The sequence below is a fragment of the Bufo gargarizans genome, chromosome 5 (genome assembly GCF_014858855.1).
Source record: "Bufo gargarizans isolate SCDJY-AF-19 chromosome 5, ASM1485885v1, whole genome shotgun sequence".
NCBI lineage: Eukaryota > Metazoa > Chordata > Amphibia > Anura > Bufonidae > Bufo > Bufo gargarizans.
Genome location: NC_058084.1, coordinates 20,655,999 through 20,681,151, shown reverse-complemented (window position 1 = coordinate 20,681,151; position 25,153 = coordinate 20,655,999). Strand labels below are relative to the sequence as shown.

The 25,153-nt window shown below is 51.8% G+C and overlaps 1 protein-coding gene across 1 annotated transcript; it reads left to right on the top strand.

The window, feature by feature from the left end:
* The first annotated feature begins 46 nt into the window (after window positions 1-46).
* Window positions 47-6,882, top strand: LRRC14 (leucine rich repeat containing 14). The gene is made up of 4 exons (XM_044293562.1): window positions 47-181; window positions 2,182-2,527; window positions 2,624-3,247; window positions 5,909-6,882. Exons 2-4 carry the CDS (start codon window positions 2,208-2,210, stop codon window positions 6,468-6,470), a joined length of 1,506 nt encoding a protein of 501 aa, XP_044149497.1. The 5' UTR covers window positions 47-181; window positions 2,182-2,207; the 3' UTR covers window positions 6,471-6,882.
* Window positions 6,883-25,153: the final 18,271 nt, after the last annotated feature.

Genomic DNA, 25,153 nt, shown 5'->3' with positions numbered 1-25,153 from the left:
ATTAGGTGCTTTCACTTTCGTCTCTCTCTTCTGCCGCCTGCCAGTAGTAAACATGGCGTTTTGCAGGCGCAGAGCGTGATGACGTAGTCTGACGTAAGGGACGTTCCACTAATAGGCGGGCTCGGTGTAACCCGTGATTATCCGGCGGCGGCGCTCGGGGTTGGATCCGGATCTGGAGAAGGTGAGAGACTGAGGGGCCCCCAAACCTCCCCCGTAGACTGAGGGGGCCCCAAACACCCCCTCCTCCCCCGGAGACTGAGGGGCCCCCAAACACCCCCGGAGACTGAGGGGCCCCCAAACACCCCCTCCTCCCCCGGAGACTGAGGGGGCCCCCCAAACACCCCCTCCTCCCCCGGAGACTGAGGGGCCCCCAAACACCCCCGGAGACTGAGGGGCCCCCAAACACCCCCGGAGACTGAGGGGCCCCCAAACACCCCCGGAGACTGAGGGGCCCCCAAACACCCCCGGAGACTGAGGGGCCCCCAAACACCCCCGGAGACTGAGGGGCCCCCAAACACCCCCGGAGACTGAGGGGCCCCCAAACACCCCCGGAGACTGGTGTCCCCCCAAACCTCCCCTCCTCACCCCCGGAGACTGGTGTCCCCCCAAACACCCCCTCCTCCCCCGGAGACTGGTGCCCCCCCCCAAACCTCCCCTTCCTCCCCCTGAGACTGGTGCCCCCCCCAAACCTCCCCTTCTCCCCCTGAGACTGGTGTCCCCCCCAAACCTCCCCTCCTCCCCCTGAGACTGGTGTCCCCCCAACCTCCCCTCCTCCCCCTGAGACTGGTGTCCCCCAAACCTCCCCCTCCTCCCCCTGAGACTGGTGTCCCCCCAAACCCCCCTCCTCCCCCGGAGACTGAGGTGCCCCCCAACACCCCCGTAGACTGGTTGTCCCCCCAAACACCCCCCGTAGATCTGGTGTCCCCCAAAAACACCCCCCGTAGACCTTGGGGTCCCCCCCAAACACCCCCGTAGACTGGTGTCACCCCCAAACACCCCCGTAGACTGGTGTTCCCCCAACCACCCCAGTAGACTGGTGGTCCCCCACAAACACCCCCGAGACTGGTGTCCCCCCAAAACACCCCCGTAACTGGTGTCCCCCCAAACACCCCCGTAGACTGTTGTCCCCCCAACACCCCGTAGACTGGTGTCCCCCCAAACACCCCGTAGACTGGTGTCCCCCCAAACACCCCCGTAGACTGGTGTCCCCCCAAACACCCCCGTAACTGTGTCCCCCCAAACACCCCCGTAGACTGGTGTCCCCCCAAACACCCCCGTAGACTGGTGTCCCCCAAACACCCCCGGAGACTGGTGTCCCCCCAAACACCCCCGGAGACTGGTGTCCCCCCAAACACCCCCGTAGACTGGTGTCCCCCCAAACACCCCCGGAGACTGGTGTCCCCCCAAACCTCCCCTCCTCCCCCGGAGACTGGTGTCCCCCCAAACCTCCCCTCCTCCCCCGGAGACTGGTGTCCCCCCAAACACCCCCTCCTCCCCCGGAGACTGGTGCCCCCCCCCAAACCTCCCCTCCTCCCCCGGAGACTGGTGTCCCCCCAAACCTCCCCTCCTCCCCCTGAGACTGGTGTCCCCCCAAACCTCCCCTCCTCCCCCTGAGACTGGTGTCCCCCCAAACCTCCCCTCCTCCCCCTGAGACTGGTGTCCCCCCAAACCTCCCCTCCTCCCCCTGAGACTGGTGTCCCCCCAAACCTCCCCTCCTCCCCCTGAGACTGGTGTCCCCCCAAACCTCCCCTCCTCCCCCTGAGACTGGTGTCCCCCAAACCTCCCTCCTCCCCGGAGACTGAGGGGGCCCCCCAAACACCCCCTCCTCCCCCGGAGACTGAGGGGCCCCCAAACACCCCCGTAGACTGGTGTCCCCCCAAACACCCCCGTAGACTGGTGTCCCCCCAAACACCCCCGTAGACTGGTGTCCCCCCAAACACCCCCGGAGACTGGTGTCCCCCCAAACCTCCCCTCCTCCCCCTGAGACTCTGTAGCATCCTCCTATCGATGCTAAACTCATTACCCCCAAACATACGACCCGTCACCCCTAATAGTCACTGTAGCCCCCAGCCGCCTCCTGTAAGCTGTGGACCCCCTCCTGTGACCCCCAAACCTTGCACAGATGCGCCCCAGACATCCTGCTCTCGCCCCCAATTACACTGCGGCCTCTTGTCTCTGCAGGAGATGTCCTCGCGGTAGCGGCCGCCATGTCGTCCCTGCTGTTTATCTGCAGCCGGAAGTTGGTGTCGGACCACGGCTCCCTGCGCAGCGCTCTGCACCTCATCCCCAAGGAGCTCTACCCCGTGCTCTTCAGAGCCGCCTTCCTGGACCAGAAGACGCTGGTGCTGCAGGATTTGGTGCAGCGATGGCCGTTCCCTGTGCTGAGCCTCCAGAAGCTGCTGCAGGGTGATGGCCGCCTCCAGCTCTACGAGAAGGCCAGCAAGCTGTGTGTGCAGACCGTCATCCTGGGCGTCATGGCGTACCTGAGGGAGGCGCTGGCTGGGCAGAAAGAAGGGCGACCACTGAGGTAGAGGGGTCCGCAGAGCTGGCCCTGTAGGGGTCCGCACACTTGGCAGTGATGTGCCATTTATTCGCTTTCCTAATTGCCGCGTTCTACTTTCAGGAAGCAGAGACTGCGGCTCCTGGACATGACTGGTACCCATGACGGCGGCTTGGAGCAGCGCCCCGACACCATGAGTCTCTGGTCCCGCACTGTCACCCTGGCAAAGTCCTGCGTTGATATCGCCAGAAGACAGTGCAGGGAAATGGCTCAAGCCTCGAAGCGCATGAAAGGATCCAATGATGCAGCGGGCGGGTCCGTGTGTGTGGCGGTGCGGGCGGATCTGTTTGTGAACAGCACTTCCTATGGTGTCCTGCGGGAGGCGCTGCTGGTTGGCTCCAGCGGTCCCCTGTGTTTGCAGTGCAGGGACATCTGGGCGGAGGAGCTGTCTCTGCGGAGCACTGTGGGACTGCTGGAGCTCCTGAACCCCACCGACCTCCGGCAGATAGACCTGCGGTATAATAACCTGGGTCTGTCAGGTCTGAATGCTCTGCTCCCGTACATGACGCGTTTCAGTCACCTGCAGAGCCTGAAGTTACCCTACAGCAACATAGACGTGAGGCGACTCTCACCCGCTGCTGAGGAAGACATGCAGAACTTCGCATCCCAGATCTGCCAGCTGCCTGCGCTGAAGGAGCTCAACCTCGGATCCTCGCGCCTCTCTGGACGCATTCAACAGCTGCTCGGGTAAGAGCGGTCACATGATGTAATCACTGCCAATCAGATAACAGTACAGGATAAGTAATGTATGTACACAGTGACTGCACCAGCAGAATAGTGAGTGCAGCTCTGGAGTATAATACAGAATGTAACTCAGGATCAGTACAGGATAAGTAATGTATGTACACAGTGACTGCACCAGCAGAATAGTGAGTGCAGCTCTGGAGTATAATACAGGATGTAACTCAGGATCAGTACAGGATAAGTAATGTATGTACACAGTGACTGCACCAGCAGAATAGTGAGTGCAGCTCTGGAGTATAATACAGGATGTAACTCAGGATCAGTACAGGATAAGTAATGTATGTACACAGTGACTGCACCAGCAGAATAGTGAGTGCAGCTCTGGAGTATAATACAGGATGTAACTCAGGATCAGTACAGGATAAGTAATGTATGTACACAGTGACTGCACCAGCAGAATAGTGAGTGCAGCTCTGGAGTATAATACAGGATGTAACTCAGGATCAGTACAGGATAAGTAATGTATGTACACAGTGACTGCACCAGCAGAATACAGAGTGCAGCTCTGGAGTATAATACAGGATAAGTAATGTATGTACACAGTGACTGCACCAGCAGAATAGTGAGTGCAGCTCTGGAGTATAATACAGGATAAGTAATGTATGTACACAGTGACTGCACCAGCAGAATAGTGAGTGCAGCTCTGGAGTATAATACAGGATGTAACTCAGGATCAGTACAGGATAAGTAATGTATGTACTCAGTGACTGCACCAGCAGAATAGTGAGTGCAGCTCTGGAGTATAATACAGGATAAGTAATGTATGTACACAGTGACTGCACCAGCAGAATAGTGAGTGCAGCTCTGGAGTATAATACAGGATGTAACTCAGGATCAGTACAGGATAAGTAATGTATGTACACAGTGACTGCACCAGCAGAATAGTGAGTGCAGCTCTGGAGTATAATACAGGATGTAACTCAGGATCAATACAGGATAAGTAATGTATGTACACAGTGACTGCACCAGCAGAATAGTGAGTGCAGCTCTGGAGTATAATACAGGATGTAACTCAGGATCAGTACAGGATAAGTAATGTACGTACACAGTGACTGCACCAGCAGAATAGTGAGTGCAGCTCTGGAGTATAATACAGGATGTAACACAGGATCAGTACAGGATAAGTAATGTATGTACACAGTGACTGCACCAGCAGAATAGTGAGTGCAGCTCTGGAGTATAATACAGGATAAGTAATGTATGTACACAGTGACTGCACCAGCAGAATAGTGAGTGCAGCTCTGGAGTATAATACAGGATGTAACTCAGGATCAGTACAGGATAAGTAATGTATGTACTCAGTGACTGCACCAGCAGAATAGTGAGTGCAGCTCTGGAGTATAATACAGGATAAGTAATGTATGTACACAGTGACTGCACCAGCAGAATAGTGAGTGCAGCTCTGGAGTATAATACAGGATGTAACTCAGGATCAGTACAGGATAAGTAATGTATGTACACAGTGACTGCACCAGCAGAATAGTGAGTGCAGCTCTGGAATATAATACAGGATGTAACTCAGGATCAGTACAGGATAAGTAATGTATGTACACAGTGACTGCACCAGCAGAATAGTGAGTGCAGCTCTGGAGTATAATACAGGATGTAACTCAGGATCAGTACAGGATAAGTAATGTATGTACACAGTGACTGCACCAGCAGAATAGTGAGTGCAGCTCTGGAGTATAATACAGGATGTAACCCAGGATCAGTACAGGATAAGTAATGTATGTATACAGTGACTGCACCAGCAGAATAGTGAGTGCAGCTCTGGAGTATAATACAGGATAAGTAATGTATGTACACAGTGACCGCACCAGCAGAATAGTGAGTGCAGCTCTGGAGTATAATACAGGATGTAACTCAGGATCAGTACCGGATAAGTAATGTATGTACACAGTGACTCCACCAGCAGAATAGTGAGTGCAGCTCTGGAGTATAATACAGGATAAGTAATGTATGTACACAGTGACTTCACCAGCAGAATAGTGAGTGCAGCTCTGGAGTATAATACAGGATGTAACTCAGGATCAGTACAGGATAAGTAATGTATGTACTCAGTGACTGCACCAGCAGAATAGTGAGTGCAGCTCTGGAGTATAATACAGGATAAGTAATGTATGTACACAGTGACTGCACCAGCAGAATAGTGAGTGCAGCTCTGGAGTATAATACAGGATGTAACTCAGGATCAGTACAGGATAAGTAATGTATGTACACAGCGACTGCACCAGCAGAATAGTGAGTGCAGCTCTGGAGTATAATACAGGATCAGTACAGGATAAGTAATGTAATGTATGTACACAGTGACTGCACCAGCAGAATAGTGAGTGCAGCTCTGGAGTATAATACAGGATAAGTAATGTATGTAGACAGTGACTCCACCAGCAGAATAGTGAGTGCAGCTCTGGAGTATAATACAGGATCAGTACAGGATAAGTAATGTATGTACACAGTGACTCCACCAGCAGAATAGTGAGTGCAGCTCTGCAGTATAATACAGGATGTAACTCAGGATCTGTACAGGGGGGCTCGGGGTATTCTGCACATTCTGACCAGTGTTCGGTAGATCTTTTAGCCTTTCTGTTTTTCTCCTTCTCGCAGGGGATTGCGGACCCCTCTGGAGAGCGTGGAGCTGGCGTTCTGCTGCCTCCTCCCCGCAGACCTGCACTATCTCTCCCGGAGCATCCATGTCTCATCTCTCAGGAAATTGGACTTGAGTGGGAACAACCTGAGTGGCGTCCTCCTGCAGCCCTTCCTGCAGCTCCTGGACCAGGCCTGCTCCTCCCTGCTGTGTCTGGATGTGATGGACTGCAAGCTGAGGGACTCCACCCTGTCGGCGCTGACGCCCGCGCTCTGCCGCTGTCGCTGCCTGCGCTACCTTGGGCTGCTTGATAACCCGTTATCTGGTCAGGGCATCAGATCTCTGCTGCACAGCTCCCTGCACCTGGCCGACCTGCAGCTGGTGATCTACCCGCTCCCGCTGGAGTGTCACCCGCGTTCAGCCGATGAGTCCAGTCCTGATGTTATTGGGTTCGTAGACTGTGATAAAGAAGCTCAGTTTAAGGCAGAAGTGCAGGAGGCGCTGGTGAGAGCGCAGAGGACGGACGTGGTGTGGACTGCGGACATGGTGACTCGCCACCCGCCCGAGTATCTCAGCTTATAGCCACGGGGGGAGCGATCACCTGGGCTTCTTCTATGTGCAATTATTCCCACCCATAAATGACCGCCAAAGTGCAAGCTACCGACAGCGCCAAATGTGTTCAGAGTAATGTAGTGGAGTATGACAGGAGACGGGGCCACACCACCAGCTGGATCCTGCGGCCGTGGCAAGGAGATGGGCGGCAGCCACAAGGACGGGAAAAATGGCCATGACAGCTGTTGCTTTTGGCCATTTTTAGGACCAATTTAAGTTTTTGGGGCTATTCACACAGCTGGGTTTTTATTGCCCGGTGAATAGCGGACATGTCCTATTTCACAGCCAGATGGAACCCATTGAAATCAATGGGCCTGTTTTTAACGGCAGTTTAGACAAGCGAGGACCCGTCTAACTGCTATTAAAAACGGGTATTCTGTTATTTTTTATTTAAAAAAAAAAAAAAAGCCATTCAGGGGTTAAAAATAAAAAAAATACCTTAACCACTTCCACTGGCGGGGACACTTGCTCCTCACTGAATGCGGCAGGACCCGTGCTCCCAGTGTGATGACATCACCATGCTGGAGGAGCAGGTCCTGCTGTATTCAGTGAGGAGCGAGTGTCCCCGCCAGGGGAAGTGTTCTTGTTTCTCTCTGGGGTAGCCACTAGTGGGGCATTACTAACACTAGGGGCTACTAATTGGGGCATTAATATTACTGGGGGAATTTGATGTCCAAGGGGCACTACGACAACTGAGGGGACCGCACGGGTTGGGATTAAAAAAAAATTGCATCAATCAGTTTTTAATGGTTGGTCTTAACCATTAAAAATCTGATGCAAAATGGACAGACGGCTCGAGAATGGATGCACAAATGGTTGAGAAACTGTCCGTGCGTTGTGTGAAGACGGCCTTAGGAGATGAAGAGATATTGGGAGCAGGAAGGGGCGAGACAACTCCTCGGCCTGGGGCAGCTTTTACACAAGCTTACAAGTGGGGGCGTCTTTGCTCCTCTAAAACCTGAAGTGGGGTCAGGGACCCGAAGTAAGACCGCAGCCACCAGTGCCCGGAGGGAAGCGGGGCTGGGCCGGGCATACCGCTCACATGGAAAAAGTTCAGCTCTTTTTATTTTTTGATCTTAAAGTCAAAAATGTTATAAATTATATAAAAACCAGTTTCTAATGTTGCTAGAAAGGAGCTATCCCTGTGATTATACGCCCAGTGCGCTTATATGGCAGATATTGGAGTTGTATCATTGTGCAGAAGATAAGAGGAGGGAAGCAGATGTTTGGTGCACTGTGTTGGGGGATACGCCGCTGACCACTGGGATTCGCCCCCATTACAGAGGGTGTCATCGCCCAGATGGTTAGTGTCCTGTGCACACTGGCCATAGATCCAGCCTTCTCCGCTATCCAGACCTGTATGAAAGCCGGGGCCCCAAAGATCAGACTGCAGTGGAGGAGGACTGCTCACTGAACTGGATCGCTGGCGCACACCCAAGAGAGACGGGGGCAAAATACTTAGAGGGGTTTTCAATATTGATGACTTATCCTCAGGATAGGTCAGTGATGGTGAACCTTTTGTAGACAGAGTGCCCAAACTGCAACCCAAAACCCACTTACTGTATTTTTCGCTTTATAAGGCGCAGTTTTTTTCCTTCAAAAGTGGGGGGGGGGGAATGGCAGTGCGTCTTATAAAGCGATGGTGTCATTTTTACATGGCTGACACTGATGTTTTGCGGGCCGGTATGCTGCACAGCGCTGCCGGCGATACATCAGTTTTGGTTATGCGGGGTGGGAGGAAGGGCCGGAGGCAGGCAACTCGCGGCGGGGCCCGGTGTAGTCGCTGTATTCCACAAGGCCCCGCGCACAGCAGTCTCTTTGTATGTAAAGTCTATTTCTCTCCTTTGATAAACTAGCCTAATCGTCTGAAACAGTACTCCCTCTATGACTGCAGCGGTCCGGCCGGCGCGTGACGTCACTCAGTCGCGCTCCTGCTTCATGAATGACTGAGTGACGTCACGCGCCGGCCGGACCGCTGCATTCATGGAGGGAGTACTGCGTCACGCCCCAGGTTCCCCATAACAGTGCGTCACGCCCCAGGTTCCCCATAACAGTGCGTCACGCCCCAGGTGCCACATAACAGTGCGTCACGCCCCAGGTTCCCCATAACAGTGCGTCACGCCCCAGGTTCCCCATAACAGTGCGTCACGCCCCAGGTTCCCCATAACAGTGCGTCACGCCCCAGGTTCCCCATAACAGTGCGTCACGCCCCAGGTTCCCCATAACAGTGCGTCACGCCCCAGGTTCCCCATAACAGTGCGTCACGCCCCAGGTTCCCCATAACAGTGCGTCACGCCCCAGGTTCCCCATAACAGTGCGTCACGCCCCAGGTTCCCCATAATGATCCGCTGTTTGAAGAGTAGGTCACGCTCCAGGCGAATGCTGCCTGCCCTTCACAGTTTACCTGCTCGCTGTCGACATCACAGCGGTGATCGGTGTAATTACAAGTATGGCGTCCTGTTCACTTAAAGTGTATAGGACAGAGCCGCCCATAGAAGTGTATAAGACGCCATAATTGCACCGATTACCTGCTCGTCGTTGATATCGCAGCAGTGAACTGTGAAGGGAAGGCAGCGTTCTCCTGGAGCGTGACCTACTCTTCAAACAGCTGATCGGTGGGGGTGCCGGGTGTCCAACCCCCACCAATCTGATATTGATGACCTATTATGAGGATAGGTCACCTGTATTAAAATCCCGTAAAAAAACCTTTTAAGATTTCAGAGAAAAAAAAACACTAAATGTGAGCAAAACAATAAAGCAGAAACCACCTGAACATGTACAGTATATATATCCTGACACTGGTCAATATCTTCTCAGCTTCTGATTTTCTGTAAATATTTGAGGTGCTGAATGTTGGGTCCAAAACCAAATCAACAGAAAAAAAAATCATACATTGCAAGTAAATGTCTTACACAAAACCCACTGTACCGAAAATAACGTTTGGCTATTCCTGTACATCTGATCCCTTGGTCCTGTTAGATGCTGTGCTCCACTGTTCCTGACCAATTCCGTTAGACGCTGCGCTCCAGTGTTTCTGACCAGTTCTGTGTCCTGTTAGACGCCACGCTTAGTTGTTCCTGACCAGTTCTGTGTCCTGTTAGATGCCGCGCTCCGGTGCTCCTCACTAGTTCTGTGTCCAGTTAGATGCCGCGCTCTGGTGTTCTTGACCAGTTGTGTGTCGCGTTAGATGCTGCGCTCCGGTGTTCCTGACCAGTTGTGTGTCGCGTTAGATGCTGCGCTCCGGTGTTCCTGACCAGTTCTGTGTCCCGTTAGATGCTGCACTCCGGTGTTCCTGACCAGTTCTTTTAGATGCTGCGCTCCGTTGTTCCTGATCAGTTGTGTCCCATTAGATGCTGTGTTTCTGACCAGTTCTGTGTCCCATTAGACTCCACACTCCGGTGTTCCTGACCAGTTATGTGTCCCGTTAGATGCTGCGCTCCCGTGTTCCTGACCAGTTATGTGTCCCGTTAGATGCTGCACTTCCATGTTCCTGACCAGTTCTGTGTCCCGTTAGATGCTGCGCTCCCGTGTTCCTGACCAGTTCCGTTTTTAGATCCTGCGCTCCCGTGTTCCTGACCAGTTCTGTGTCCTGTTAAATGCTGCGCTGTTCCTGACCAGTTCTGTGTCTTGTATACCTGAGAACGTCACAATGAAGAAAATTAATACCTGCCCGGGTCCCTTGTATGGATTATTTATACCTGCACCCGTGACGCTCCAGATCCCTTCACGGCCACCGTGGGGGGAGCAGCCAATTCCAGACAGAGACGAGCCCCCCTGGTTCACGTGGCAACCCCACCCGTCGCCAGAGATTTTGATTCGAAAGACAGGGATGCTGCATTGGCCGTGCAGGGATCCGGAGCGACGCGGGTGTTGGTAAGCAGGTAAGTATAATCCACACAAGGTGACCGAGCATTGGGGGGATATTTTAGATATTGGATAACCCCTTCAGCAATTCTGATTCATGTACCATCAAAATTATAAGGTAGAAAACAACTGAAGCCCAGCTCACAAGAGCTTACAATCTAAGCTGAGCGAGTGCATTGGGTGTGGAGATCACTGAAGATGTTTAGTTCAGAATGGGGGGGTGTTACAAGAGTAAGTTTACCGAACAGAATGAGCCTGCCTGAAAAGATGTGTTTTTAAGGCAAATTTGAAGTTAAGAAAGTTGGGAATTACCCTGATTGGGAAGAGCATTCCAGAGAGTAGGTGCAGCTCGAGAAAAGTCTTGAAGATGGAAGTGTGAAGTACAAATTATGGAGGGTGTTAATCTTAGGTCACTAACCGAATAGAGAGCCCGAGTAGGGTGGTAGACGGAGAAGAGGGTGGAGATTATGGAGGTGCAGAGCTGCGAGGAGCTTTAACTGTATGTATAGTGAATTGACTGGCACCGGGCGGAGGCATCGGCAGCATCACAAGCCGTATCAGCCGGCAGAATCCGATCTGCCCAAAGGTGCAGAGACCTGAACGGGGACCATTGTCAGCATCTTTTGTGACTTATGCGGAATAAAAAAAAAAAAAAACAAGCCCCCTGGTCGTTCATACTGTCACTGGAGGCGACTACTTTTTCATGGGTCGTCTTGTAGTAAAGGAAAGAAGATTGTGGCAAGAAACTGTGCAGAGGCAGAAGAAGACAAGCATACTGCCATTATCTGTGAGCATGGCAGAGGAGGTCAGCTGTGAGAGGCCAAGAGAGGAGGTTATAGAAAGAGACTGAAAGAAGAGGTTATAGAATGGGAGAGGAGGGGCATGGCTGAGTGACGACGCACACACACAGGTCCACCTTCACCTAAAGTGCTGGGAAACCCTTTCTTACCTCGCCTGCAGGGCCATGACAAAGGGGAGGAGGTCAAGGAGTCAGTCGGTGGTCCCTCCTGAGCAATCCATAGGCCGATACTCGTGCTCCGGATCATCGAAGCTGGCGCTACCAAAGGCTTTTAAAATGGCAGCCTCAGCAGCACCCTTCACTCTGGCACGCGCGCCGCGGCGCTTCCATACAGGAGATGGAGACTAGCCTCCCGCACAATCGGCTCCTTCCTCGCACGTTGATGGAAAACACCAGGCCACACATGGAGGCAGCAAGCAGGCTCAGGCCTCAATGTCACCCCAGCTGGATGATGACCAATAGATGAACCCCAGGGCGGCAGGGCAAACCGCACCACAGGTACCAACAAACGCTATAGCGGTGTCTGAATCGCCACCCCTCAGCCAGGGCACACATACAGTCTGACAGAGTTTCCATACTTGAACAACAATACCCCACCTCAGCTTCTGCAATGTCTTTGCTTTCTGCCATCATGGACACTCATGTCATGCTCAAATGAAGGACTTTTCACTCAACCTAGAGGATGTCGAAAAATAGGGGACGCCGCAATAATCTTAAAATATACCGGAATCAGTCCCTGGTGACCTATTATACGACACTGGTAACCATTTTTAACAAAATATTAGTCCACTGGATACCGCGATTGAATAAGAGTACACACGGTGGCAAGCCCGAAGAACCGCGACCCAGCTAGAGCTTGTGATGTAATCTGCAGCGTACATTTTTACAAGGTGAAAGAAGACATACTCTGCGGAGCTTGGGAGAAAAGAGAGATCCTCCATGAAGATCCACCGGTTACCATACTACCGGACGTATCATGTCTGACCCTCTATGCGCAGGCTAGTCCATCCTCTGTTAGAAGCCACAAAAGAAGCAGGGGCCTCATACAGTTGGGGCCACCCCTTCCACATTATCTTACGCAAGCAAGGGGGACTCTCTATGACTATCTATACTCCGGAGGATCTTCCTGAAGCTTTCCGCTTTCTGAACGTCCCGCCGGTACGAGTTCCAGGATGGACCATACCACCGCAGCTTCAGGCCCAGCAGCGGGCGGGCCAGGAGGAACCGCCCATCACTACCTCAATGCTCACCGACAAGTCGTCATGAGTCTGCCTGGACCCGGCCTCGACATTCCTCTGCGATACATCATCAAGTCTTCCCTCGCTGATACTGTGGCTAAGTGATGTTATAAAGGAGACACCTTGCTTGGATTAGGACAGTCCCCCCAGAGAACTATACAGTGTATTCTACTTAGATGGGAACCTTAATCTTAGCGGTGGGGGCTGGAGGTCCGGTAACTGCTGGGGTCACTGGACTCCTGATGCTGCCGTTCCCCTGTTCTCCTCACCTACACTTACCTATCTGCCCAGAGTTTCCCTTAGTCGATAGTTTCAGTTTTTTCTTTTTAGGGTTTGGACCTAGGAGGTCCCTCTGATGTTTCTCTTTAGTCAGCTAGCTGTTCCACCTTCCCCCACTAGGGTACTGAGCTTCGTGCCTTCGGGTGGAATTTTAAATTTTTTTAGCCGAGTTGGACGAACCACAGTTAAACAGAGGTTTATCTCATTTCTAGATTTTACTGTAGAGACTTCGTCTCATCTACAATTTACTCCAAACTTTTTTCATCACTTCAATCCCTTACCTCCCTACCCTCCTCCAACCCCCTTTTTTTTTTATTTATTATTATTATCATTATTACTATGTCAGATGTAATAATTGTTTCTCTCAACGCCCAGGGCTTGAACATTCCAGAAAAGAGGTCCTCCCTTCTCGGGCTTTTGTGGAAGAAAAGAGCACAAATCGCATTTATACAAGAGAGTCGCTTCCGCTCAGACGGCATCCAGTCTCTTATCGGTGTCCGGTTTCCCCATGTGTATCACTGTACCTCCCCAGACTCTAAGACCAAGGGAGTGTCCATCCTCATTTCCAACTCCGTGTCTTGGGAACTGATCGATGTCTGCACAGATGGATCGGGTAGATAAGCTGGCTGGCACGGTGACCACTCTAGCCACAATATATGCCCCAAACACAGGGCAGGTCAGATTTTTAGGCAAGACACTAGCAGCCCTAGATAAATTGGCGGAGGGGATCCTGATATTAACCTCACATTAGACCCTACTACTGACTCCTCTAAAGGTCACTCATACCTACCTCATTCCACATAGTCCAGACTAACGGAACTCCTGCCTAGCCACCAACTGGTGGATGACTGGCGCCTTTTACACCCGACAGACAGAGACTATACATTCTACTCCAATCACCACATTTCATACTCCAGATTAGACTATTTTTTCCTGCATCACACCAGGCTGGAACAGCTAACTGGGACACGGATTGACCCAATTACCTTCTCTGATCATGCCTTAATATCAATGACACTCACAATCCCGACCCTCCACAGCAGAGCATAGCACTGGCATCTGAATGACTCCCTATTACAAGACCTACAGGTCACAATGGAGATTCGGAAAGACTTGTCTGACTATTTCTCACTTCACACCACTCCAGACAGTGATCCTCTCAGTAGTGTTATCTGGACTTATATCTAAAATATATGACCTGGAACGCCTTCATAAGTCTACACTAGATAGACACCTTGGAGCTGAAGTGACACAGTTACAAGAGCAGGTCCGAGCCTTGTGCCTGTCCAGGGCAAAAGCAACCTTAGAAAAATGCTGCAGACAATACTACGAACACGGAAATAAACCCGGCAGAACCTTAGCGAGGGCATTGCGTAAGAACAGGGTAAAGTCTTATGTACCCTTTCTTACTGATAATACAGGTCAGCGTGTAACTTTTCCCCAAAAGATTACTGAAACTTTTAGATGGTACTATCAATCCTTGTACAACTTACAATCCCCCCAGAGTCCTGAAGCCCACATACAAGTCATCCGCGAATACCTATTATCTTCGGGATTAGGTCGCCTATCGACTGAAGCCATTGCCACATTGAAGGCTCCCCTGACTCTTGCTGAATTGGCCTTAGCCATGATGGATTCTCAGACAGGCAAAGCCCCAGGCCCAGATGGCCTGCCCTTAACTTATTATAAAACCTTTACCGACATCTTGTCTCCGCAATTCCTGTCCGCCTTCAATTCACTTGTCTCGACCTGCACCTTACCATCCGACACACTTCGAGCTCATATCACGGTAATTCCCAAGGAAGGAAAAGACCCATCGCAGTGTCAAAGCTACCGACCCATATCTCTTATAATTGTTGATTTAAAATTATTCCCTAAAAATTTGGGGATCTGTCTTATGCCACACATGCAAAATCTCATTCCCTTAGGTCAGACTGGCTTCTCACCCTTGAGGGAGGCTCGAGACAATACTACCAGGGCTATAGATATGATATATCATGCGATTATGACTAAACTCCCCATGTTCCTTCTCTCTACTGATGCCAACAAGGCATTCGACACGGTTGACTGGACTTCTATGTTCAAAACGCTGGGCCATATGGGATTGGGGGAGACGATGATGGCCCACATCCATAACTTTTACTCAAACCCCTTAGCGTCAGTCAAGGCGAACGGTCAAGTTTCAGCGCCATTTTCGATACACAATAGTACGAGACAGGGGTGCCCCCTCTTCCCCCCTGATCTTTATTCTTTGTCTGGAACCACTTCTAGGTCACATAAGAGCCAACCACGACATAACTGGAGTCCAGGTCCAGGGAGTCTCGCACAAGATAGCCACCTATGCGGACGACCTTCTTTTCTTCCTCACACGCCCCCATATATCTTTACCAAATCTTTTGAAATAACTCAAAATGTATTCACTGCTATCTAATTTTAAGATAAATTTCCAAAAATCAGAGGCCATGAACATCACCCTCCCTCCGAGCCTTGCTGTGGAATTAGCAGACAACGTTCCATTTAAATGGTCTAGATCCTCACTAAAATATTTAGGTATACAGCTAACCCCAAACCTCTCCAATCTCTACTCGGCAAACTATCCTCCCCTTTTGAGGAATATAAAAGCAGACCTTGACCGCTGAAACAAAGGTTATCTTCACGTGGTTTGGGTGGATTTCCATCTTTAAAATGAATGTTCTTCAGCACACACTCACCCCACCAGAGGCCCGACATTGAAGTCAATATCAACTATCTTTGAATTACCGGACATCTCGCCTTCAACCTCGCCAATGTTTCCTATTCTGGGTAACCCCATGTTCCCTCTGGGATTAGATCAGGGACCGTTCCGACAGTCCCTGATCTAATCCCAGAGGGAACATCCCTGACAGAATTGGCTACGGAGAGCAGGATCATTCCACTCCTTATCCATAGTCCATCTCCTAAATTTAGAGCAATTGATCTCCTCTTGAACGCTCTCCCTGCCGTAAACCACGTAACTTGGTTTCGGCCAGGGCGATCGATCCGGGTCATCGTAGATGAGACCTAGCGCTCTAAAAAATTCATCTACTGACCGGAGGGTCTGTGATCCGGTTGGTAGAGAAAATGCCCAAGACTGAGTGTCCCCTTTAAGTAACGACATGATAATGCCCACTCTTTGACTCTTATCCCCAGATGAGAGCGGACGTAACTTAAAGTACAATTTACACGACTCACTTTCCCCCGAAAATCTGTCCAGAAGTGCAACCTTAGGTTCAGGACAGGCCTGGTAACTACTACTGGCACCAGCAGCCTATGATCCCTGGATCTGCGTGCGGAGGTCAGCTACCTCTATAGACAGACCCTGCAACTGTCTAGCCAGTGCAGCGATTGGCTCCATAGCCTCACTGACATAATCAAGAATTGACTGTATATGGCGGTTGATAATGTCACGGCGCGGTGTGGGTAGATAACTCCACACCGACCACAAGAGAGAAGGGAAAAGGTACTAGGCCTGGAAACTTCACCACCTAGTGAATCCCTAAACCGAGCCCTGACAACTATCAGTATGAACAGACGTTGATGGTAGGAATGTTCGTACACTGGAACCTAGGGCCCTGGAAATAGTGTCAGGACAAGAGATGACCTGTTCCTTCCCAGCTGAAGGAACAGGAGACTCCCTCAGGCCTAATACCAAAAGGTAGGGAAAAACAACAAACAAGAAATAAAGCAAAGACACTTAACTCTGAAGTATGCGGATGAGCAGGAACTCAGAGGAGAACCAACACCAGCACTTCCAACATCCGAAAGGAGCTATCAACTGCATAGCATGATGGGTGATGCTGGACTAAATAGAGGAGTTGGAATGACCAGAGGTGCGGTCATACCCAGCAACAACAGAGAAGCAAGTGAAACCAGAGAGGCTGTCAGATCACATCACGTGCAGCCAGTCTCCTAGATCTTCTGAGTTCTGACCCCTGTCACAGGAGAGACCGTGACAGTTATAGAAAGAGAGAATGAGGCCCATAGAGGAGGTTATAGAAAGACAGGTCGAGAGAGTTTATATATAAAGAGAGTGAGAGGCCCAGAGAGGAGGTTATATAAAGAGAGAGGCCAAGAGCTGCGTTAAGAGAGAGGAGGTTATAGAGAGGCCGATGGGGAGATCAGATCGGGGATATTAAAGCACCCATAATAAGAGCTGGTGATTTAGAAGTGAGAAATGGGGGCTGCAAAGTGATCCAGGAACTGGTGGGGGGCGTCAGACGGCAGCCAGTTGCAGGGGGAATGGGCGGAAGAGTCTGATGGTGCGGACCTCAAAAGTGGGTTCCATTCTCCAACATTGGAAGCTTTGCTACTTCATCTCCACGAGGACGAGCTTTTAACCTCTTAGGACCAAGGTTGTTTTCAATAAATAATTTCTTATTGAGCTGTCCAGGACGGCTCTGGCGCATGCGCAGCAATGTTTCAGCCGTCCTATGTTGCTCTCTAATGGCTTGAGATATGCTGGATGTTGTAGTGCACGCCTATAGATGTAATGGGCAGCACATGGTTATACACATAGCCTGCAGCAGACTGTCACATATGGAGGTCCTCTCTGTGTCAGTATCCAGCAGATCCCCCCTTCCTTTCTCCCGTCAGGCTGTTGCCTTCTCTCTGCCCCTCCTGCAGTGAGGTGGACCTTACATGCCTGTGACATGAGGCGTGCTGCTGCGCGGGGCACAGTTACCAGCGTCTCCTGGGCCTTCACTGAAATCCCCACGGCTCTCATAGTCTTAATGAACACTTTTCATCCAGCGGCGCGGCAGCCCTTACACACTAACCCTCCGGTTATTTACTCGCTACAAACTTACCCTCCGGTTATTTACTCGCTGCATACTTACCCTCCGGTTATGTCTGTCTTTACTCGCTGCTGTCACTACGTAGTATGATATAAAGCTGTAGACAGAGCGAACAGTACATCCATTTAACCTCTTGGCTGCCAATTTAATCATGAGGTTCTGGGCACTTGTACAACCAGTGTGTATGCATGTGACTATGTACTCACCCTTCTCTACAGCTTCAGATACAACATATACAGTTGCAAGAAAAAGTATGTGAACCCTTTGGAATGATATGGATTTCTGCACAAATTGGTCATAAAATGTGATCTGATCTTCATCTAAGTCACAACAATAGACAATCACAGTCTGCTTAACCTAATAACACACAAAGAGTTAAATGTTACCATGTTTTTATTGAACACACCATGTAAACATTCACAGCGCAGGTGGAAAAAGTATGTGAACCCTTGGATTTAATAACTGGTTGAACCTCCTTTGGCAGCAATAACTTCCACCAGACGTTCCCTGTAGTTGCAGATCAGACGTGCACAACGGTCAGGAGTAATTCTTCACCGATCCTCTTTACAGAACTGTTTCAGTTCAGCAATATTCTTGGGATGTCTGGTGGGAATCGCTTTCTTGAGGTCCTGCCACAGCATCTCCATCGGGTTGAGGTCAGGACTCTGACTGGGCCGCTCCAGAAGGCGGATTTCCTTCTGTTTAAGCCATTCTGTTGTTGATTTACTTCTGTGCTTTGGATCGTTGTCCTGTTGCAGCACCCATCTTCTGTTGAGCTTCAGCTGGTGGACAGATGGCCTTAAGTTCTCCTGCAAAATGTCTTGATAAACTTGGGAATTCATGTTTCCTTCGATGATAGCAATCAGTCCAGGCCCTGACGCAGCAAAGCAGCCCCAAACCATGATGCCCCCACCACCATACCTCACAGTTTGGATGAGGTTTTGAGGTTGGTGCGCTGTGCCTCTTTTTCTCCACACATAGTGTTGTGTGTTTCTTCCAAACTCAACTTTGGTTTCATCTGTCCACAGAATATTTTGCCAGTTCTGCTGTGGAACATCCAGGTGCTCTTGTGCAAACTGTAAATGTGCAGCAATGTTTTTTTGGACAGCAGTGGCTTCCTCTGTGGTATCCTCCCATGAAATCCATTCTTGTTTAGTGTTTTACGTATCGTAGATTCGCTAACAGGGATGTTAGCATATGCCAGAGACTTTTGTAAGTCTTTAGCTGACACTCTAGGATTCTTCTTCACCTCATTGAGCAGTCTGCGCTGTGCTCTTGCAGTCATCTTTACAGGACGGCCACTCCTAGGGAGAGTAGCAGCAGTGCTGAACGTCCTCCATTTATAGACAGTTTGTCTTACCATGGACTGATGAACAGCAAGGCTTTTGGAGATACTTTTATAACCCTTTCCACCGTTATGCAAGTCAACAATTCTTAATCGTAGGTCTTCTGAGAGCTCTTTTGTGCGAGGCATCATTCACATCAGGCAATGCTTCTTGTGAAAAGCAAACCCAGAACTGGTGTGTGTTTTTATAGGGCAGGGCAGCTGTAACAAACACCTCCAATCTCATCTCATTGATTGGACTCCAGTTGGCTGACACCTCACTCCAATTAGCTCTTGGAGATGTCATTAGTCTATGGCAGGGATGTGAAACTCGTGGCGCTCCAGCTATTGCAAAACTACAACTCCCATCATGCCTGGGCATACTACAGCTTTCAGAGAATGATGGGAGTTGTAGTTTTGCAACATCTGGAGGGCCATGAGTTTGACATCCATGGTCTAGGGGTTCACATACTTTTTCTTGCAACTGTGTGAGTGTTAAACCCCGTGGGGGCCAATTCCATCGTACAATCTGCGTTTCCATTATGCATATAAGTGTCGCTCACCCTATAACCCCTTGGATTTGCTGACATTGAGGTACTACATTTGTAGGTGATAACGTGCCGACCTGTGATCGCTATTTGTACCGCTATCCCACGTGACATGCTGAGCCCATTTCACAGTCTATACACTGGCTCTAGTACTACTACCAGTCCGCTCATCATCCTCGGTCATGTGCACTCGGCTTGGTTACACCTGCTACGTTGCTGTTGTAATTTTTACCTCTTAGGCCTCATGCACACAAACTTATTTTATTTCCGTGTCCGTTCCATTTTTTAGCGGACCGTATGCGGAACCATTCATTTCAATGGGTCTACACAAAAAAAAACGGAAGTTACTCTGTGTGCATTTCGTTTCCATATGTTCGCATTTCTGTTCTGCAAAAGAATAGAACCTGTCCTAATATTGTCCGCATTACAGACAAGGATAGGACTGTTCTATCAGGGACGTGTGCATGAGCCTTCTGTGACAGGCACGGGTAGGTGGGCACAGATGGGGTAGGCGGGCACAGATGTGTTGGGTGGGCACAGATGTGGTAGGCGGGCACAGATGTGGTAGGCGGGCACAGATGGGGTAGGCAGGCACAGATGGGGTAGGCGGGCACAGATGGGGTAGGTGGGCACAGATGTGTTTTCGGATTTTATATCGGAGTGAGCGCTTGGTCCATGTATAATGTTGGCATCTATTGTCTTAGTACATTATATAGGAATGCACATCCCCATATTTATTTATCATATCGTGCAGGATGTTTTTATCTTTGTTTTTTTATCTTTTTTTCAGTGATTTTTGCTTCTTCTGCCATGAGTATATCTATCCTGATATTACCGCTATCATCCTACATGCGCTTCACATTCTTTTATTACTACTGCACATTTTGAGTTGTCATACATTCATTTATTTTTACGTCGGCCGTGAACGAGGTCCCGGGAGAGGAGTGAAGCGTCGGCCGTGAACGAGGTCCTGCGAGAGGAGTGAAGCGTCGGCCGTAAAGGAGGTCCTGGGAGAGGAGTGAAGCGTCGGCCGTGAAGGAGGTCCTGGGAGAGGAGTGAAGCGTCGGCCGTGAACGAGGTCCTGGGAGAGGAGTGAAGCGTCGGCCGTAAAGGAGGTCCTGGGAGAGGAGTGAAGCGTCGGCCGTGAAGGAGGTCCTGGGAGAGGAGTGAAGCGTCGGCCGTGAACGAGGTCCTGGGAGAGGAGCGAAGCGTCGGCCGTGAACGAGGTCCTGGGAGAGGAGTGAAGCGTCGGCCGTGAACGAGGTCCCGGGAGAGGAGCGAAGCGTCGGCCGTGAACGAGGTCCCGGGAGAGGAGTGAAGCGTCGGCCGTAAAGGAGGTCCTGCGAGAGGAGTGAAGCGTCGGCCGTAAAGGAGGTCCTGGGAGAGGAGTGAAGCGTAGGCCGTGAAGGAGGTCCTGGGAGAGGAGCGAAGCGTCGGCCGTGAACGAGGTCCTGGGAGAGGAGCGAAGCGTCAGCCGTGAACGAGGTCCCGGGAGAGGAGCGAAGCGTCAGCCGTGAACGAGGTCCTGGGAGAGGAGCGAAGCGTCGCCCGTGAACGAGGTCCTGGGAGAGGAGCGAAGCGTCGGCCGTGAACGAGGTCCTGGGAGAGGAGTGAAGCGTCGGCCGTGAACGAGGTCCCGGGAGAGGAGTGAAGCGTCGGCCGTGAACGAGGTCCTGGGAGAGGAGTGAAGCGTCGGCCGTGAACGAGGTCCTGGGAGAGGAGTGAAGCGTCGGCCGTGAACGAGGTCCTGGGAGAGGAGTGAAGCGTCGGCCGTGAACGAGGTCCCGGGAGAGGAGTGAAGCGTCGGCCGTGAACGAGGTCCCGGGAGAGGAGTGAAGCGTCGGCCGTGAACGAGGTCCTGGGAGAGGAGCGAAGCGTCGGCCGTGAACGAGGTCCTGGGAGAGGAGCGAAGCGTCGGCCGTGAACGAGGTCCTGGGAGAGGAGCGAAGCGTCGGCCGTGAACGAGGTCCTGGGAGAGGAGCGAAGCGTCGGCCGTGAACGAGGTCCTGGGAGAGGAGCGAAGCGTCGGCCGTGAACGAGGTCCTGGGAGAGGAGCGAAGCGTCGGCCGTGAACGAGGTCCTGGGAGAGGAGCGAAGCGTCGGCCGTGAACGAGGTCCTGGGAGAGGAGCGAAGCGTCGGCCGTGAACGAGGTCCTGGGAGAGGAGCGAAGCGTCGGCCGTGAACGAGGTCCCGGGAGAGGAGCGAAGCGTCGGCCGTGAACGAGGTCCCGGGAGAGGAGTGAAGCGTCGGCCGTGAACGAGGTCCTGGGAGAGGAGTGAAGCGTCGGCCGTGAACGAGGTCCTGGGAGAGGAGCGAAGCGTCGGCCGTGAACGAGGTCCTGGGAGAGGAGTGAAGCGTCGGCCGTGAACGAGGTCCCGGGAGAGGAGTGAAGCGTCGGCCGTGAACGAGGTCCTGGGAGAGGAGCGAAGCGTCGGCCGTGAACGAGGTCCCGGGAGAGGAGTGAAGCGTCGGCCGTGAACGAGGTCCCGGGAGAGGAGCGAAGCGTCGGCCGTGAACGAGGTCCTGGGAGAGGAGTGAAGCGTCGGCCGTGAACGAGGTCCTGGGAGAGGAGTGAAGCGTCGGCCGTGAACGAGGTCCTGGGAGAGGAGCGAAGCGTCGGCCGTGAACGAGGTCCTGGGAGAGGAGTGAAGCGTCGGCCGTGAACGAGGTCCTGGGAGAGGAGTGAAGCGTCGGCCGTGGTCTCGGTCATCAGGCAATTGTGATTTTTAAGCATAGTTAAGGATGATAATGGTGCCGCGGGCACAGCGCTGCCCTGCCAGGGATGAGAGATGGCATAGCGATCGCTCTGCTCCATGCCACGGAGGACATCACTGCCTGTAATACCGGCGTGTCTTCTGCTAGCTGTTGTCTGCGGCACTGCGGAGTCTAATGCGCTTTTAAGTCTTTATCTGAGGCCCCGAAGATTTCAACTACTGTATGTCAGTCCTTCCCCCTCGGGCTGAGCACCAGGACAATGTGACATATCAGAGGGCCAACCATGAGAGGGCCAACCATGAGACCTGCTCCAGCATCGTGTACACTGTGGAGTCATCTGCAGGCGGCTGGTTTCACATACAATTCGTTTTGCTGGCGTTCTCTGCAGCTTTCTAAAAGAGAAAACTGTGCCTATAGCGCCACCTGTTGGAAGCACACGCAAGCCTTGAGACGTAATGTAGGATTATAGCTAAGCCAGCACCCCATCTGATTGCCCCTCACCACTGCTGGGTCAGAGGCCTTCAGGACCTTGTGGAGGGCGCCTAGTAGACATAAGGAGTCTTATGCCTCATTCACACGTCAGTGATTTTGAGCCAAAACCAGATGCGGCCCTTAACATGTAGAGCTTGGAAGAAAGACGAGACAGAGGGGAGATGAGAGAGACTGCTAAATACATAAAGGGAATCAACTCGGTAAAGGAGGAGAGAAGATTTAAAAGAAGAAAAACTGCTACAAGAGGACATAGGGTTACATTAGAGGGGCAAAGGTTTAATAGTAATATCAGGAAGTATTACTTTACTGAGAGAGTAGTGGATGCAGGGAATAGCCTCCTGCAGAAGTGGTAGCTGCAAATACAGTGGAGGAGGTTAAGCATGCATGGGATAGGCATAAGGCCATCCTTCATATAAGATAAGGCCAGGGGCTATCCATAGGATTCAGTATATTGGGCAGATTAGATGGGCCAAATGGTTCTTATCTGCCGACACATTCTAGGTTTCTATGTTAAACACAGAACAGGAGACGATCTCTCCCTAAGGCCTCTTTCACACTTGCGTTGTCCGGATCCGGCGTGTACTCCACTTGCCGGAATTACATGCCGGATCCGGAAAAACGCAAGTGAACTGAAAGCATTTGAAGACGGATCCGTCTTCAAAATGCTTTCAGTGTTACTATGGCAGCCAGGACGCTATTAAAGTAGTAGGAGCGGGGAGCGGTATACTTACCATCCGCGCGGCTCCCGGAGCCGCTACACTGACGTCAGAGCGCCCCATGCGCATGGATGACGTGTACATGCGATCACGTCACCCATGTGGGTGGGGCGCCCTGACGTCACTCTGGAGCGCCCCGGAAGCCACACGGACGGTAAGTATACTGCTCCCCCGCTCCCCACTACACTTTACCATGGCTGCCAGGACTTTAGCGTCCCGGCAGCCATGGTAACCATTCAGAAAAGCTAAACGTCGGATCCGGCAATGCGCCGAAACGACGTTTAGCTTAAGGCCGGATCCGGATCAATGCCTTTCAATGGGCATTCATTCCGGATCCGGACTTGCGGCAAGTGTGCAGGATTTTTGGCCGGAGCAAAAAGCGCAGCATGCTGCGGTATTTTCTCCGGCCAAAAAACGTTCCGGTCCGGAACTGAAGACATCCTGATGCATCCTGAACGGATTTCTCTCCATTCAGAATACATGGGGATAAAACTGATCAGGATTCTTCCAGCATAGAGCCCCGACGACCGAACTCTATGCTGGAAGACAAGAACAACGCAAGTGTGAAAGAGCCCTTACACCTTACGTCTGTGGAGGCTCCAGTCCTGGTTTTGGCTCCAATCACTGATGAAAATCACTGACGTGTGAATGAGGCTTCAGAGGTAATGCAAAGACCTAATGGGGAAAGAGGTAAATTAGCGCTATTTCACCCTAAAAACAGCGGTCTGCAGATGAGATACTGGCTTGGCTATAATACTACGTTCTGTCTCCAGATGTGTTTCAGGGTCAGACGCTGACTCTCCAGCAGGCGGCGCCAGAGGCGGTTTACATTTGAACGTTTCCCACCGGTCCTTCTGCGTGTGCTTGGTGTCCAGGTCATGACTGTGCGGCTGCTTAGTGATGCCCTCTGTGCCCGTTCTGCCGGCTCCAGGAGTTGTGTATATTACATGTTCTTGCTCTTCACCTGGTGAGGAGGATCCTGTGAGCAGCTTGTCCAGAAGAGCAGCTCTTGAGGCTCAGGGATGGTGCTGGAGCAGCAGAGCCAAAGAGTCAACTCAGCTGAACCACAGTCTGATATAGCAGTGTCGATCCAGTGGAATACAGCAACAAAGCTCAAGCTGTTGAGTGGAAAAGCAATGCTGAGGAGGCAATGGTGCAGCAGACCTGAGGAGGCAATGGTGCAGCAGAGCTGAGGAGGCAATGGTGCAGCAGAGCTGAGGAGGCAATGGTGCAGCAGAGCTGAGGAGGCAATGGTGCAGCAGAGCTGAGGAGGCAATGGTGCAGCAGAGCTGAGGAGGCAATGGTGCAGCAGAGCTGAGGAGGCAATGGTGCAGCAGAGCTGAGGAGGCAATGGTGCAGCAGAGCTGAGGAGGCAATGGTGCCGCAGAGCTGAGGAGGCAAAGGTGCCGCAGAGCTGAGGAGGCAATGGTGCAGAAGAGCTGAGGACACAATGGTGCAGCAGAGCTGAGGACACAATGGTGCAGCAGAGCTGAGGACACAATGGTGCAGCAGAGCTGAGGAGGCAGTGGTGCAGCAGAACTGAGGACACAATGGTGCAGCAGAGCTGAGGACGCAATGGTGCAGCAGAGCTGAGGACACAATGGTGCAGCAGAGCTGAGGACACAATGGTGCCGCAGAGCTGAGGAGGCAATGGTGCAGCAGAACTGAGGAGGCAATGGTGCAGCAGAGCTGAGGAGGCAATGGTGCAGCAGAGCTGAGGAGGCAATGGTGCAGCAGAGCTGAGGACACAATGGTGCAGCAGAGCTGAGGACACAATGGTGCCGCAGAGCTGAGGAGGCAATGGTGCAGCAGAACTGAGGAGGCAATGGTGCAGCAGAGCTGAGGAGGCAATGGTGCAGCAGAACT